The 18,257-nt window shown below is 37.6% G+C and overlaps 1 protein-coding gene and 1 long non-coding RNA gene across 2 annotated transcripts; one reads left to right on the forward strand and one right to left on the reverse strand.

The window, feature by feature from the left end:
• The first annotated feature begins 1,810 nt into the window (after positions 1-1,810).
• Positions 1,811-6,674, forward strand: LOC136269009 (uncharacterized). Its single transcript, XR_010707186.1, has 6 exons — positions 1,811-2,033; positions 2,081-2,113; positions 3,075-3,104; positions 3,161-3,190; positions 4,174-4,210; positions 4,300-6,674. It is a non-coding gene; the product is annotated as an uncharacterized lncRNA (long non-coding RNA).
• On the reverse strand, positions 5,546-18,222 carry LOC136269003 (heat shock 70 kDa protein 12A-like). Its single transcript, XM_066064471.1, has 3 exons — positions 17,728-18,222; positions 17,438-17,659; positions 5,546-7,042 (listed from the first exon to the last, which is right to left on the reverse strand). The coding sequence occupies exons 1-3, from the start codon at positions 18,112-18,114 to the stop codon at positions 5,753-5,755; spliced, it is 1,899 nt and encodes a 632-aa protein (XP_065920543.1). The 5' UTR covers positions 18,115-18,222; the 3' UTR covers positions 5,546-5,752.
• Positions 18,223-18,257: the final 35 nt, after the last annotated feature.

The following is an 18,257-nucleotide window of genomic DNA, read 5'->3' on the forward strand; positions in this document are numbered from 1 at the left end:
GAGTACACATTTTTGATTTTCAATTGTCATACCACATGACCAGAAGAGCTATTATAGTTGGTTACTATTATATACAGTGGAACCTCTCTTAGAAAACTCCCTGGATTAAGGGCACTACATAGTGAGGACAAAGATTTTGGGCCCCAACAGGTCTTGTCTAGCTCTATACATTTTTTTACCTCTGAAGGAGAAATACCTCTATGGCTATTACAGCAAAAAGTGACCAAAAATTCTGGGTCCCAAAATGTCCATAATCTCCACTTCAACATAAGCTCTCCCTCTTGAACCATAGGCATAACAATGCTCCTATAAGTCACCTCCAACAATCATGTTGTAGTACCAAATTTAGGGATGGTCTTGATACTGAAAAAGGACACTCAGTGTTGGGCAAGTTACTTTGTAAAAGTAACTAGTTACATATTACATATTACTTGCAACTGAACTATTTAGTTACAGTTACATATTACCCATAAAATAAAGTAACTGTAATAATATTGCATATTATATTACTTTGTATCCACAGCCTTAAGCTGTCACATGTGAAACTACCACCTTATCACGTGACACGATTGCGTCGTTGGACAATGTGCAAATCTTGATTATAAGTAAGAAGCTGGTGAATAAGCCTCATTCAGTAGGCTTCATTACTTCGTTGTGGCTAGGCGTTACTCAGTGGATTGATAACGAGATTAGTAACTTCGTTACTTGTAGTAACAATATTACGTAATATTAGATTCGTTACAGTAACTATATTACTTAGGTAACGTGTTACATTTGTAAGTAAAGTAACTTGAGTTATATTACCTGTTTTTATAGCGTATTTCGTCATATTACTTTGTTACCACAAAAGTAATAATATTATGTAACGCGTTACTTTTGTAACGCGTTATTCCCAACACTGAGGACACTTCATATAATTTCAATGTGCTCCAGATGGAGACAACATATGAAGCCACATGAAAGTTCGATAACTGCATTGAATGATCAACCTGTGCAGCGCATGCATGTAGCTACACATTATGAGAGGAACAACAGACAAACCTATTACATACAGCTACATATAGCTGAGTGAAAAAATAACATCAGTTTGCTGAGTCACTTGAAGAAACCAGCAAAACTGATAGCTAGTTCTGCAGATTAGGGTGACGGTCGGCCACAAGAAATGCAGCCGAGAAATGGTTGTCTGTATATCTATGATAATATTCATGGGTGTACATTGCAAGGGGTGACCCTGTAGACCACCTGCGACTGGACCAAGGTTTTTGGTCGACGAAAATGTATCTTGATTGCTTGAAAATATTTTTCTATTGCTTTCGAGCTAGCTTGATCGCCACTTTTGAGGACTTCTTGATCGCTTGATTAAGTTCAACTTTAACCCTTATCGCTTGATTTGATTCAGTTAATTCCGGTAGTGACTACCTTGCATTGCCAGCGGGTCGAGCTCGTTGGAGCCATTCGTAGTCAAGGTGCCGAGTTTCAACCTTATTCAAGTTTAATAGTACAGCGATGGGTAACGCGATAAGAGAAGGTAAGCATTTAACTGAAGAGTTAGTCTCGTCCTCGCAGACCCATTCAAGGGGTAGTCGCTTCCATACCGCCAGTTCATGTGATACACTTGCGACCGGGATCAAGAATTTTGATCGTCGAAATTTGGCCTTGATCGCTTGATTTCACTTATAAAATAGCCTTGATTCTTGATCGTCTACCGTAAAGCCTAGTAAATCCTCGTGTCGCTAAAGGTTAGCTTTCAAAGGTGCTTGATCGTCACTTTTGCGGACGTCTTGATCGCTTGATTCACTGTGCAAAGCCCCTTGATTGCTTGATGGAATCTTGATCCCGGTCGTAAGTGGTTCAACCATGGTTCAACAGACAGTTTTGAAGTGACTACCCCTTGCCATTCTCCGGGGTGGCGCTTATCGATTAGAGATTATAAGCGCCCCCTCCTTTCTACGAGGACGAGACTACTGAAGAGTTAACGTTGCTTTTTTTATAGCGCGTACTAAAGGATTGATAGAGAAAAAAAATTAAATACGGTAAGTTTCAAGTTACCTGACCGGTGTTATGCCTACCACCACGACAGGTTTGATTGAAAGCTCCCAGAACATAAAGAAAAGTAAGCAGTTTTTGTTATGTGCACTATAAAACAGTTTAGAAGATAGTTCTGTGCGTAATATGATTATGATTATGATGTGATTTGGGTTGAGGCTTAGAAGCCTGTACACCCATTCAATTACATACATATACATACATAAATTAGATGCAATGAACAAAAATTAACTATGAATATAATTATTACATTAACATAAATTTATAGTCATAAAAGTAATTATCTACAGCTGATTTAAAATTATTTAATAAAGAATTTCCTACAATATCACTCGTAAGATTGTTCCAATCATTAATTTCTCTAGTACCAAAATAGTTGACCCGACATGAAAGGTGGGCAGGGGGCTTAAGTAATTTATATGCATGACCTCTAGTTTGTGTATTGTGGGAGAAAGTAAAAAAGTTGGAGTGATCCAGATTGAAGTAATCGTTCAACATCTTGAAAAGAAATATTAAGTCACCACGTCTGTGCCTGTACGAAAGAGATGGTAAATTCATTGATGTCAGTCGATCTATGTAAGACTTGTCTCTTAAAGATGGTACTAGTTTTGTAGTACGCCGTTGCACACCCTCAAGTTTACGTTGATCTAATACATAATGGGGTCCCCAAATTACATTTCCGTATTCTAATATTGGTCGAACCATTGATTTATACAACCGTGATAGTACAAATTCATTCAAATCGATAAAGCTTCTTTTCATACAAGCCAATACCCTGTTCGCTTTCATAGCTACTTCAGAAGCGTGTTGGTGGAACTTTAAATTCGCATCAAATATAATAACCAAGTCCTTATGACAATTAACTGAGTCCAATGAGACACCATTAAGATAGTAGCCTCCAAAGCTGTGTGTGGCTCAACCAAAGTGAATCACTTTACATTTAGTAACATTGAACTTCAGTTGCCACACATCACACCATTTGGCTAGATAAGGTGTTTATCGGTGTTTTATTCGAGGTTTTATTGCAGTTGTTGAAATAACCTCTACGAAAAATGAAGGTAAGCCTGAAGTTTCTGATGCTGTGAGTGCATGTGAATTATGTGGGGCAACTCAGGGGGAAAAGGATCTGAGAATCTCAAAACTGGTAAGCAGTTTTATTTCGTTTAATTTCCCTATGTGACAGAACCCTTCATTATGTTTGTGCAAACACTGAATGCTGTGGTTAGCTGTTTATATATATTAATCAATCAATCATATGTATTAGTGTGAAGTAATGCATGTGAAGTTAGAATACATTCCACTGTTGCATTATTAGTACTACATGTTTTATTGCTTGCTTTCAGGAGCCAAAGTATGCAAAGTAGCTGCTTAATTGGCTTTTCAAATGCACCAATCAAATCTTTCATCCTTTTCATAGAGAAATGTTTACTTTACTGTCAATTTTATCCACAGCATCCCGTGATTGTGCAATACACAATTTGGCATTGACCTGGTTTTTTTTAACCATGTCAGGACTGATCTTCATCGGTCTGTCTATCATCATATATGGCATCATGATGTCACTTAATAGACATGCAGTTTTGATGCATAAAGGTCGTAGAATTCATTGTAGAATCCGTTATTGACCAAAGAGTGAGTGTAGACATAGTAACATGATTATAATTATAAAGTTTGGAGCAACTTGTATTTTATTATTAGATACAGGTACACATCGTGTGCCAACAGTCAGCTCTAGTGACGCATGGTATTGTAATATCTTATTCTGTACTCCACTACTGGGTCATGCTATGTCTTGTTCGGGCATCTGTAAGGTTCACTTAAATTCTATGTCTTAGGAGTACCCTTTGCTGTTAACCCTACTGTAGCTGAGGGGAGCCCTCTTTAATTCCTAGGTTTTGTGTAGGTGTTTATTCCCATAGTGTGCAGATCAAAATTCAGAGATGTTAAATGAATGCCATTTAGGCTGTGAAGTATAAACGGTAAAGCAGATAATTTTCATAGCTGTGCAGGTATACAATACAGTCAATATAGGTAACTGTGTAGCCGCCACTTTGGAATATTTCCTCTATAGTCTGTGAAGTCATTTTTTTTGTATTAATTATATCCATTTGTTGTCATGTCATTTAGGAAAGAAATGAATTCGTACTGATGCTTGTGTAAAAATGTAAGTAGGTAAACACGTGTGCATTGATAGAATGTGTATTTTGTTTGCTTCCTATTACATGTATATAATGATGGTTGTACTGTGCTCAGGTGTTCAAGACAAAGAGATATTAAAGAAGGACCATGTTGACTATCAAATTGATCTTTAACTGCATACGTACATTTAAGAAAAGAAAAAAAGAATTTGTGATGTGCTGTAAAGCACATAGCCTGGATTATGGTGGCTAGTTCCGGGGGTTTCTCACTTATCATTATGTCCCACTTATTTCTCACTTCTCAATTATTTTCTCGGATATGCTTCTCAGTTACCTTCTTGGTTATTTCCCATTTCTCAGTTACCCTCTAGATTATTTCCCAGTTATTTCTCAACTGGAAGATACTGTGGTGGACTGTGGAGCTCTTTCACACAGTTTTCTGGGAGCAGCATGGTGGTGCACTGTCAAATGACCAACTCAGGGTGGAGGCTAGAGAAACTTGGCCATGGGGAGAGGGAAGAAGACATTGATCATGATGATGTGAAGAAATAAAGTTAGTGTTAGCAGTACAAATTTGAAACCAGCTAGGTGCTTATGTGGCTGACAATGAAAACAGATGTAAGAGTAGAACAATACTAAATTTTTGTGATGCATAAGCTACTGTAGTAGTTGTGAAGCTATGACCCCAAGGTTAGGCTGGGCTATTTGATATGTGGATATGCTGTTGAACAGTTTATTAAACTGATGACTGGAATAAATGATTCACCTAGGTATCAGAGTTACTGAAGCAATCTTGCATAGTTGTTAAAGTGGCCCAATCTTGTGCCACCACTTGTTTAACAGCAGAAGAAATGGCCTGTCCTCTGGTCTCTTTCATAGTAACATTCAGGAATTGAGGAGCCAATTAAACTTTACAAAAGTTCTATAATTCTCCATTACTCCTTAATTTATATAGGCATTTTTCATACTCAATAAGTATTCACTAAACTGCCTTGAGGGCTCCATCCGCCAACCAGCACCATTTTCATAGCTGCCTCCACGATACTTTATTCTGCTAGATGGATCCCCCCCCCTGTAAATGCTATCCCACCAGGGACCTGTGAGAAGGCTTAAAGCTTGTGAATAAAACATAATATTCATAACAAGAAAACACAGGTTGTGGTTAAACCATTGTTTAGCATACAGGAAAACCCTGCGGGGGTCTTTAGGCCTCCCCCACCAAGCTGAACTTCAAAGGTGGTAGATAAACTGCATTGGTCACTAAATCTCTAATAGAACAATCAGACAAATATGAATGTACGGTGGTCCCCTATCATCTGAACTTGTTGGGGGCCCCCCTGAGTGTGTTCAGATACAGTATGTACAAATTAATTGGATTTTTTTAGCATTATAAGCCAATCAAGATGATTATACACAATAATTATTTATTTACTGTTACTTTAAATAGAATACTGATGGTGAAACTTTACATTGCACAACAAAGGAAATAAAATGCTGTTTTATAAACTATACATATGTTACATAATATATATATACAGTAGTAATAAAATAAGATGTTATGTAAGTCACTACTTATTGAGAAAATCAATTGAACACTTGGCTATCTTTCCACTAGTAATGTCACGTGCTTCTACTTTAATTTCCGTGTCTCCAAACATCATGGAGGTCTGAAGTTCTCTATTTCTTCCACCTGTAGTGTCTGGCATTTCTAGATACAATTGTGCACAGCGATGTACACCTGGATCTGTAGTGTACATTACATGTTCTTTTTCACTGCAGTAGATTTCTATGACAGTGGAGGTTTGGTAGGATTTTGCAGGTGTGTAGCTTCGTGTGACAGTCTCTCCTAGTGAAATTGACTGGTCTACAACGACAAAGGTGTCGAAAACATCTGTGCACCAATCAACCCCGTCCTTCTTTGTACGCTTCTCTTCAGGATGTTTTTTCTCGATGAATGTATTCAATACACCCACACCATATGTCAGAGCAGATCTTCTAACACGAACCACCGTCGGATCAAGCCCAAATAGCACAGCTCCCTTTAGAATAGTGAGGCCAACATCTTGAGGGATAATCACTCGTACAAGGTGCTGAAAAGCACTGCGAATTTCTGCCTGCAGTAGTGGTGATTCAGCAAATCCTCCCACAAGGAAAATAAACCTCACTCCATCCAGGTCTGGCTTTTTAAATAGGTCACTGATGTGGTAAATGATCTCTCTTAATACAGGGTCGAATAAAGCATACATAGCTGAAGGTGTGATCCGTAACATACCCTGGGAAGACCACTTTATGTCTTTGTTTCCAAACTTTTTAATAGCCTGCTCTACTGAATGGCCTTTAAGTTTTTGGTAATGTTCAATAAATGAAAAGGGCAATGAAATATTTAGTGGAGTTAACTTGTTGGGAGCGGCCGTTCTTTTTTTAGCCTCAAATGCAATCATTAAATCCACCCAACCAGCTGGTTTGGTGTTCTTGAAACTTACAACAAAATCAATTCCAAAAATCTTTACCAAAAGTTGTTCAAATTCTCTATCAATTCCAATGGCACCCCATGCTCCTCCTGAAGCTTTGTATAGCTCCTTCAGGGTCCCCCCTCCTTCCATTTCATGGACTGTTAAATCCACAGTCCCTCCTCCACAATCCACAACCAAGTATCTGGTACCTGCCTTAAAATCTGATGACATTGGAGACAAAGCAACTGAACTTTTCCTGGAGGTTGAATGGTCAGAACTGACCGAGACAGAATCTTCATCATGAATCAGTTCTCTTTGTTTCAGTTTGCGACAGTAAATCGAGGCAGCCTCTGGTTCCAGTGCTATTAGAAGCTGTGAAGGATTACTTGGTGAAACAAGTCTTGCCTAGGTGAAAAGAAAGATATTGTAAGCTGTCAGCATACAAATTAAGTATTTCTAAAGGAGCACTGGGAGCATTAAACTATGAAAAAGTCAAACATGACTACCATGTACTATAAATAGTAACTGTTATAAATCCCCTATTAGGATAATTTACAGTGGCATATGCTTGAGTACAGACATCACGATGGAAAATGAAGTCAAACATGATAAAATATGAGCAGACAAAATAATAGCATAACAATATGAGATTATAATCATTGCAGGAATTACCCTTATTTTCTGTCCTAAAACATGAGATATAATGGCTATGAAAGAAAATCCCTACATTGGCATAAACATATTATAACTAGTTGTGACATACTGCAATGTGACAAGAAACAGTTTACAGAAATAACTGGTTAAAATTGGTGTATAGATTACCAGACCTGAATATGATGCAAATTTGAGGATACAAAAAAAAAATTGGTTACCACAATCCAAAGTACAGTGGATCCTCAGTTACATTTGTTCCTGGAGTTGATGAATAAAATTACTTGAATAAATGAAGCCCATTGATTTGCAGACCTCCACACACAGCTACTCTAATAGAACATACATTTACTTTAATAGAATGCACACCATAGCAATGAAATAATCTAATTGAATAGTCACTTTGACATTCAGATAATTGATAGAAAATTTAATGGCAAAGCAAATGGAATTTGTCCCAAGTTGATAGGAACTGTCATCATCAATTATGGATCATTTTTGTAAAAGGTTTACATGTTTCCTTACCGAAAAGTTACTTACATGACTATAGTTTTGGCATCACCATTTAGCGTTAGGGTAAAACCCTAGGTATCATTTTGATCCTTATTAAATCACAAGTAGAATGACATAAATTGCACACCCATAGGAAGTATGTTTTGAAGCTACAGTGTTTTGTGCAAGGCACATGTATTTATTATTATTATATTTGTTACTGTGCAGAAATCAAACAGATTGTGGTGCACAGGTGTGATCATAATGCATGTTCAGGTTGGTACAAAACTCATCTAAGGTAGGGGAGTGAATTACAAAGGGGGGGAGTGTGTTCCAGAGTCTGATTGTAGAAGGGAAAAAGGAAAATTTATAAGAGTCAATCATAGTGACAAGCTGTTTATAATATCCTTCCCTTGATGGACGATGATTAGGTATTAGATCATTTGTAGGTATACTTAGATTGCCATTAATTATCTTATACATTGTAGTTATCTTAGACTTGTTTCTTCTTTCTTCGAGGGTAGGTAAATTTAATGATGACATCATTCTTGTTACACTACTAAATCTAGAAAAATTATTGTAGCAAAATCTGGCTGCTCTCCTTTGGGTGGATTCAAGTTAGTTTATATTGGTGTGGGTGTGGGGGGCCCAGACAGAGGATGCATATTCAACAATGGGGCGAACCATCATCTTGTAACAATTGTTCTTAACAGAAACAGGGCATTGGTGAAGATTACAACGCAAAAATCCATTAACCTGGTTTGCTTTGCTAGGGACTCTTTGAATGTGTTCATTCCATGATAGTTTCTGGTCAATGGTGACCCCAAGATATTTTGTGTGAGGAACCTCAGAGATGATAGACTTCTTCAGATGATAGCTATAAATGATGGGATTTCTTTTATTAGTAATTCTCAAGTGTTCACATTTCTTAATGTTAAATTCCATCAGCCAAGTATGAGCCCATTCAGTAAGTTTGTCAAGGTCCTGCTGTAGGGCTATACAATCGGATTCGGAATGTATGTAGGAGTACAGTAGGACATCATCTGCATACAATTTAACTTTATTATTGACACAAGCAGGGAGATCATTTATATACAATAAAAACAGAAGTGGTGCGAGTACAGTACCTTGGGGTACACCAGAGAGAACTTGTTTAGAGTAGCTGTTTTTCCCTTCTAGCACTACATACTGGGGATCTGCAAGTTAAAAAGGACTTAATCCACAATAGGATAGATCCATCAATCCCATAATGTTGGAGCTTGAGGTAGAGTTGGGAATGTGGAACCTTATCAAAGGCCTTACTAAAGTCAAGTAGAAGTACATCACATTGGCCCTTTTGATTCAAACACTTGGCAAAGTCATTTACCATGGAAATTAATTGTGTTTCACAACTCCTTTTGTGACGGAAACCGTGTTGTTCATCGTATAGAATGTTAAAGGATGTTAAATGATTAGATACACTTGAATATACTATATGCTCTAATATTTTACAGCAGATACACGTAAGGGACACAGGTCTATAGTTGCATGGGTCTGATTTATTACCTTTCTTATAAATAGGAACTACCTTCGCAGTTTTCCAGATACTTGGTAGTGCACCTTGACCTAAAAAAGCCTGGAAGATCAATGATAAGGCTGGGGAAATTTCATATGCCACTTCTTTAAGAAAACGAGCAGGAAGGTTGTCAGGCCCGGATGCCTTATGTTGTTGGATGTTTGATAGTAGTTGGTATATACCATCCACATATATCTGAATTGGTGGTATACTAGGTGTTGGATCAGTACTTAGTGTAGGAAGGTGAGTGACATCTTCACTGGTGAAAACAGATGAGAAATAATCTGCTAAGAGGTTTGCTTTGTCTGTAGCATCCACAAATGTTTCACCCTGATGTTTGAGGGTGCCCACTCCAACAGAATCTTGCCTTTTATTCTTAATGAAAGACCACAAACGTATAGTAATTGTGTTCTTGTTAGGATCAACAAGATTGGATACACATATCTGTTAAAAGTTGTACGACATTCGCGCTGGGACTGTCTTTTGAGGTCGTAATACTTAGACCAGTCTGTAGCTTAGAACGTCTAGCTTGATTGTATGCACACTGCTTTCTGCGGGTCAGCCTCTTAATATAGTTATTGATCCAAGGGTGTTTACATTTGGAATAAATTAGTTTGGTTGGGACTGAATCCATACAGGTATTACAAATGGACAGAAATCCATTCCATAAAATATCAACAGGAGTCGAAGTTGAATAGTTATTGAGAAAGTCCTCACAGTGTTTGAATGTTGCTTCGGATAATGTTAAAGTCAGCTTGGGCCCACAGATAGATTATTCTTTTAGATGGAGAGGAGAGGTTTGCTACAACGGATGAGACAACAAGAACTGCTTCATGATCACTGATACCATCTACAGTGTCACATGTCTCAACTAAAGAAGGTCTGTTGGTTATGAAAACGTCTAATATGTTTGGACCTCTAGTGGGTGTGTTGACCATTTGACTAAGTGCATTGTCATTAAGGAAATCAAGGAAGGAGTTGTTTAGAAAGACAGGATAAGAGTGACCGGTGGTAAAATTGTTTACCCAGTTTATATCAGGAAGGTTAGTGTCCATAATGCAGAATTGGGAATTTCATATGAATAGCTGTAAGTTGTTGACAGAGTTCTGCTAGGTAAGATTCATCACTGGAAGGTGGTCTGTAAATTGAGCAAGCAATAAGTGATAATTGATCTGCTAGTTGAATATGACAAGCCACTAACTTACAAGACAAGGCAGTGAGATGAATATCATGAGTAGTAAGGGTATCACAACAGGCAACAAAAACACCACCATAGCCATCGGCTCAGCCTTGACGATAAACAACATTACCACTTGGAAAGACTTCACTGTTCTTTATACTAGATTTGAGCCATGATTCTGTACCGAAAATGACATCAGGAGAGTGAGTATTAATTATATTTTGAAAGGATTCTTTCTTGGAAACCAAAGATTGACAATTTAGTACCAGAGCAGTCAAAGGGTGGGATACATCACAATCAGTAAAAGTAAAATCAATTGGGGAAGGGGGTATAGGATTATCAGTGTGGAGGGGGTTTAAGTGTTCCTCCACACTACTTTCCCATTTTTTATCATATAAACATTTTGACTTATTCATATCAGCCAGTTGTTGCCTCAGTGCTTTGTGTTTATTAAGTCTAGACCATTCACAGACTTTATTCTATGGCTATAAAAGGAATAAACATGCCGCTGGGGGCAACTTGTGTTCACAACCAGATGGTTGTAAAATGAATTGTTTCATCTTGAACAGGATAACCACACCTCCTACTACAATGTATTACAATGTCAGACAGCCCAGAGGCCATACCTATATTATAGCTAGATCATCAGGCTTACAATCTTCAAGGACAGGTACACAAAGATCTCCAGTTTAATGGCACACATGCTTCTTAAAGATTTATTTTATGATTACGTCATAAATTGAATGGCTTCACATATAAACAATTCAGGCACATTGCCTTTTTTAGATCAGCCTAGAAACGTTATGTTTAGGCCAACAAGCAGTGTGTGGCACATTAAAAACCCATTAACATATCATATATATGCCCCCCAAATCTGTAGCTAGCGGCTTTAACAACAGAAGCCATCTATTTAGAATACATTAACAGCTTCCTGAAAAGCTTTGCTAAACTGAACTAAAGACAAAACTACTTATATAGCCTCTACATACATTACACACCAAACATACACAGAAACTGTCATGTAACTAGTGACACATTGACAAATATAAAAACAGTGGAACCTGTCTAAGCCAGTCACTTTTGGGCCAAAAGTTATTGGCTATACTAGGCACTGGCCGCTTTAGACAAGTGGATAAGTATACAAATGTCTTTACTTGGAGAATTCAGTAGAAGCCACTAAAGACAGGTTCCACTGTATAGTCTATCAGGCAGGAGTCATGCTACAGTAATTGTGAACAAAGTTGAATAAAAAATTAGTAGTACTACCACACAGTTAAGATAACAGTGGTATACCAGCATGTTCAAGTTCATCATCTATCTGACCGTCTGTCCGTCCATCACGCCGCTTATGCTTGTAAGTCTCTCCACATATGAACACGATTGATGCTTAAAAGGAGCGCTTATCATGCTTAATAGCTCAAGGTTAAAAAGTTGATGCACAATCACCACAGGTGGTGTTTTGACAGAATGTGGCTCAACCTTCAGTGAGTCTTCCCTACACAAGTGCCTTCTATACACAAACAGATGTATAGCATTATTCGAGTTGTCCAATAAGGTGTCCTTAATTTTGCTCAAGTCCCATGTCAATGGATGCCAAGTAACTAGGAGCTGTAAAAGACGAAGGGAAGCATGCAGAAGCTTGTGATAAAATCTTTACATAGCCAAAGCCCTGGTTCCATCCCTGCCTAGGTTGAACTTTTTGTTTCTGTGCACCACAATTTTTATCCACTGTGTTCAAGGTTTTTCAGTACTGGCATAGATATAGGGACCATTTATGAGTAGGCAGGCAAGTTGCTGGCACATTCATCCACTTTTTTTTTTCCTGCGTATTGCATTAAAGTAGGTAAATTTTTTCACAAATTTATTTACCATTTGTGCTTATACTATGCATTTACACAATCCACAATATCTGCACCTATGTTTTGAGCTTATATAGGCATGCACCAGCATACAAAACTGCAAATGTCACAGTACAGACCATGATGCTTTGTTCATATGCAGATGTAAACAATGAAGATGCACATACGACCAGTAGTATGATGAGGCAGGTACTACTGTATAATCTGTACACAAGTAGATAGCTTGCACCTGTGAGTATCAATACATACGTTAAAGCAACACACGTTGAAACAACTTGGCAACAGAGACAACCAAGACAGCATTAGACTATGCTATATCAGCATTGAATGCAAGACAGGAATATTTTGTATGTTATTAATAATTTGTGCTTAATTCGCATGCTTTTCAAATATTTATTCAAAACCCACAATTAAGCTATATACATGTATCTTGTACAAAATGTTTAGTGTTGTACCGATAATCGGTTGAATAATCGGAAGCAGCCAATATTACTTAATTTTGCAAATATCGGTATCAGTATGGAAATGAGCCAATTACTGAAACCCACAATCAATCAGTAAAGACAGTAATAAACATGACAGTAAACAAAGTGGTGAATGTAGCAGTCAGTGGTAAAACATTTAGCTGTTTTATAACTGTTTAGGCTTGTTTATGATAAATATGCTTGCTGTATATTTATCAGCTTCCCACGCAATTAGTCAATCGCCCTTCGCAAAGGGTCTGGAATCCCAGTAAAAATCACTGTTTGAGACGCTGGCTTAGCTGTTTTATACTACTTGGCTTCCTTTTCCATGAAAGGGGCAGTGGTAAGCTATAGCAGACCATGTAGACTCGACCACCCACGAAATTAATTACATTATCATTACAAATACAATCTACACACAAACTTCAAGTGATCTTACTCCTCCTCCCTGTTCTGAAGAATATTGGTTAAAATAATGGCATATCAGTTACAGGAATGGGAAAATAATCGGTATCGGTAAACGTGAAGGGTGCAACACTAAAAATATTGTTTATTTAGGCACTGCAGATCTATAAGCAACTGCCAAATTTTTTGCCCTACATATGACACTATGCAAGCGCAACGTTGCACTCACACACACAATTTTCCTCAAGATTTTTTAAAAATCACTAATTAAGGGGTGTGGCAACTGTTTCACTTGCGGTTCTCGTGAGCGAAACAGCTGCCATGCTCGCGAGACAGCAAAACAGTTGTCACGCTCTTTAATTAGCAATTTTTAAAATCTCGAACAAAATAGTGCATGCGAGCATGATGCTGTGCTTGGGCAGTACCATAACAGGACCCATGGATCTTTTTACAAACAAAAAATCAGCTGTCTTGCACTGCTAAATTTATCTGCTTACCTGTTGATAATTGCAATATTAAGCAGGCTGTGATGATTGTCCAGAATTTTGGATCACAAGTATGCAGACCATACTAATGTAAATAAAAACATGTACATGCATGGTACCTATAACAGAACCAGCTGCCTCTACAGGTGACAGTGTTGCAGTTCTTGTTCTGTTACAATTCATGCATATACATTCATTCATTTTGTAATTCATCAATCATATTTCATTGTTTGATAGTACGGAGCCAAAGTGGGATTTTTTTTACAAATACACACAGATGTATTTTCTTGAATGTTAACTTTTATAGATGTTATCATATGCAAATTATCTACAGGTAGCATGATGTAAAAAACTTAGCCCTTTGCGATATTAATGACCAAAGTTGGCTACAACCATGTTCATGCCCTACACAATTGTCGCGTGATTCGAACACTGCTACAAACCTCAGCATAATTATTTGTTGTATGAATGCTGAATTAAGGCATGAGATTTTGTGAGATTTTGTGAGGAGGGTTGCAGATTCTGTGCAAGTAGCTACAAAGACTCTTTCATTTTTAAGAGACTACCGGTGTTTTAGCCATTACGAAAGGTGCTCATTTCACCCATATTTCAAATAGAAACCACCTCAGAGCAAAGCCTTCCTAAAGCAAAAATAAATATGATACAAAGAAGGATACATGATGTGCACCTTATAATTAATGCAATACACACAAAAGACATAGCAGGTGAAAGTAATCCTTAAGAGTGAAGTCAAACCGCAGCATTATATACATCTGTTGTCTAAGGCATCAGTAAGTTAGTCAGTCAGTCAGTCAGTCAGTTAAACTTTTGTACAATGTTTGTGCTTTCTACACTTGACACGCAAGGTCTGTTTGTGTCAAACTGCTAGTATAACTTGCATTGGTTGCTTAATGAAGCTACATCCCTGGAATATTTACCTATGTGAGTGAATATAAAGTGTATTGACCAAGCGAGACTAGCCAATGTGACTTGTAGAGGTACCTATTCCAAGTACAGAACATATAAACACATGAAAAGTAGGGTCACTATGGCCCAGGTCCGACAGTAACACAGACAGGGTACATACAATGGCCACTATTCTAACCATTATATTAACTCCTTTCACAAAATGCTCACAGTATATATTATACCAAGACCTCAAACAACTACAGTGTACATACAATGTCTCTATTGATGGAGGTGTCTTCAAACAAACACTGACTACAAAAGAAAACAAATTGTTAAAATGAGAAGAATTTCACAAATAGCTGAGCCATTAACTCACACCATCCCCACAGCTTAGTGTGTAGCAAATCAACTTGTAAACAAAACACTAGTCTCCAAGACCAGTTTAATCAACAATTGATAGTGTGAGCATTGTCGTTGCTATGTTTTGATGTCTTGCATTCCCACAGTACCTCAGTCACACTCAGTAACGATACACACAATTTAATTTTGACCTTGGACTACATATGTGACTGACTGAGCAAAAAACGGTCGTTTTTGCACATTGCTCGAATTCCACTTTATTGCATCTGATCTATAGTAACAAAAGAGTGGACAGCCAAAATTTCAGCCTTTTATGATGAATAGTCTTGGAACAGTGATAAACTCGATTTGTACAGCAACAATACGGGAAATAAACTACAGGTGCTTAGATAATCCATCATAACACACAATTGAAACAAGCTATGAAGATGGGACTTGGCTCAATCTGTGTACCATGAACTGGAAAATCAATGAAGGTGTAGTGTTTTCCCTGTACTCCTCTGTGTTGACAAAGATGAAGGCCATTCCAACTAAGAAATGACGACGGTGAATGTTTTATTTACCACATTGTAAATAAACACCCATAACTCACGTATCCTTTACTGTGCGACCACGAAACAAAGATTTTCTTACTCTCCATAAACAGGCAAATCCAGTGATGCAAAGGTTTTATTGATTTAAGCTCAATTTCAGTGCATACGAACACAATTAAAGTGTGCATAAAATTTTCATGCAGCACACGTATTTTTATATTTCAATAGTTTATGGCAAAAGAAATTTTTTTGTGTGAAAACAGTCAGTTTTCGCTCAGCGGGTCACATATATCAATCCTGTTTCATGGTGAACGTTGACCATTATCTAAAAGTTTTGGGATTGTATTGCACAAAAACTTGATGCAGGAAAATTTAGCAATGAGCATTTTGATAAGTAAAATTTTGACGAAATGCTTTAAGAGCATACACTAAATGTAAAATTTTGAGAGAGAAATTTTTTGACTATCTGCAGCGCTAGTCGTCATGCTGCTAAAACTTTATATAGTAATTCTCTTCTTAGCTAATAGCCAAAACATGACTAGATAATGGAAACTGCATAACTGTGACCGGATCTGCAAGAATCCCACATGCTAGTGCAAACCTAATTTTTACAGTAAAACTGCATAAATCACTATGGATGAAATATTTACAAATTATACTGTTGATTGTTTGAGTACTTGTTTTGAAGGTGCTAACAGCATAAACCTTGGTAGATTGGGTTGACCAAAGCAAGAGAAGTTCAAAAATTTTAGTTTTGTCTCAGTGACTCCCAAGGAGGCAGAAAACATGAACGTTATACTCTGCCTCACATTGGACAAGCGATTCACTCTTTAGTTTGTATTTTTTCCCTCAAGTTTTTGCTTTTGTCTTGGTCGTAGGAAAGACCGGGATGACATAACTTATCCACCAATGGATTAACCTGTTCATGGAGAATGTGATGTTGTAAGTTGCTCTCCATAGAGGACTGCACTTGTAAGTTATGACCATTTAGTTAAGCACTTGTAGTTTTGTTTTCCATATTATCACTATACAAATAGATCTTTGCACTGTGCCACTTTGTAGTGATATAGCTTCAAAAGTTCTTTGCTTTTAGGGCTAACAGTTCAGTTGACCATTTCTTTGGCTGTCTAGATATGAAAATGCACTACTGTGTGATGTTCTTGCAGATCTGGTCACAAATAACATGGTGGCATCGGTATACCTCTATAATGCTTACAGTCGTAACAATATCTTCAAACATCACTGATCAAAATGAACACAGAAATCATACACCAGATCAACAACACTCCTACAAAGCCCCCCACTGGACAAATAACGTTAACATAATGTACGTACACTTTACATTTACATTCTTACATTGTACTGTGCATAACTTAATTTGTATGGATTGGACTGAAGTACCCAAATACATTCATAAAGCACATACAGTTGCCACCACAATACACTATGGTTGAATATCACACCACAGAACAGACTGTTATATTTTATTGCATGCTAAAAACCTCACTGTGTATATATGCATGGTAACATCTAGAAATAACAACATTCATTCAAGTACATGTGCACTTTGATCTTGTTAGCTCATGTAGCACCACTAAAAATTTCATTCATTAGCACTTAGATACAAAATTTGTTACATACATACCCCCTATGATGTAACCGACTTGTCAGCAAAAAAAAACTATGTCAAGGAAGTACATCACACATAATATAGTGTTACCAAAGACACTGGTACTAGTTGGTACCAGTTAATACTGTCAACAGCTATCTTATTTAGGAGTTAATCATAATCATGATTAACTTCCTTGGCTTCCTAAGCCAAGTACACAGCATTAAAAATAACACTGAAAGCATTGCTGTCTCCCAAATAAGTAAGAATAGGATGGCTAAAATTAGTGCACTCTCACCTCATAGGCAGCTTGACGCATAAACTGTTTGGCAGGTTGTCTCCAAATAGCTGGAACTGTTATGACCCAGCGAATGTCTTCATTGACGATCCGTGTTGATGACTGGTCTGACAATTCTTGTAGACAATGCTCCTTGAAGAATCGCAGTGCATGAGAGAAGACTTTAAGTGCCAGCACTCTCTTCCCATTGGCAGCCTGTATTTCCACTCCTTTATGTAAATCCTAAGAAATACATTTTATGAGATTTAATATGTGCAGCAACTTAATTAGAAGCCACATGCACAAAGTACCTGGCTAGAATGCAAGGTCATTTTAAACTTCTCGAAATAATACCACTTCTTAGCTTCAGCTTCTTCTAAATCATGGTAAACATCTCGAGCTCCAAATCCAAAAGAGTGGAAGTCTCCGTTGGGCTTTAGTAACAAAGTTGTAGGTGTCTTGTGGTTGGTCACACCAGGATCGCCTCCTTCCCACTTTCGCATTATATGAATGCTTTCCGGATCACGCGTAAACGAGAACGCATAACCACTGTACGTAGTGCCAAAGTCGATTGCAGCAACCACGAAATGACTCTCAGTTGATTCTGATAAGCTGCCGTTGTCATTGGAGCGTTGACCCGACGAAGAACTATTCGAAAGACGGTCTGAGGAATTCTTCTTAATAATGCCACTTGCCATTGTTGCAGACAGCTTTTAGCAACATGCAGAGAGAAATTTCGAAGGAAGCCTTTAGTCACTTCACAATTCAAGCTTTAATTATTTTCGCGTAAAAATTTCTTTTTGATAATTACAAACTTTTGCGTAAACCCTTGGAGTCAAAT

Source organism: Dysidea avara, chromosome 10 (genome assembly GCF_963678975.1).
Source record: "Dysidea avara chromosome 10, odDysAvar1.4, whole genome shotgun sequence".
Classification (NCBI taxonomy): Eukaryota; Metazoa; Porifera; class Demospongiae; order Dictyoceratida; family Dysideidae; genus Dysidea; species Dysidea avara.

What these genes read in the sequence shown, in the direction of transcription:
- LOC136269003 (XM_066064471.1), bottom strand. Translation starts at nt 18,114, where the DNA reads ATGGCAAGTGGCATTATTAAGAAGAATTCCTCAGACCGTCTTTCGAAT. An exon ending in TGACCTTGCATTCTAGCCAG is followed by an intron (nt 17,660 to 17,727) that starts GTACTTTGTGCA and finishes TGTATTTCTTAG; the next exon opens with GATTTACATAAAGGAGTGGA. An exon ending in TGCGTCAAGCTGCCTATGAG is followed by an intron (nt 7,043 to 17,437) that starts GTGAGAGTGCAC and finishes CTTTTCACCTAG; the next exon opens with GCAAGACTTGTTTCACCAAG.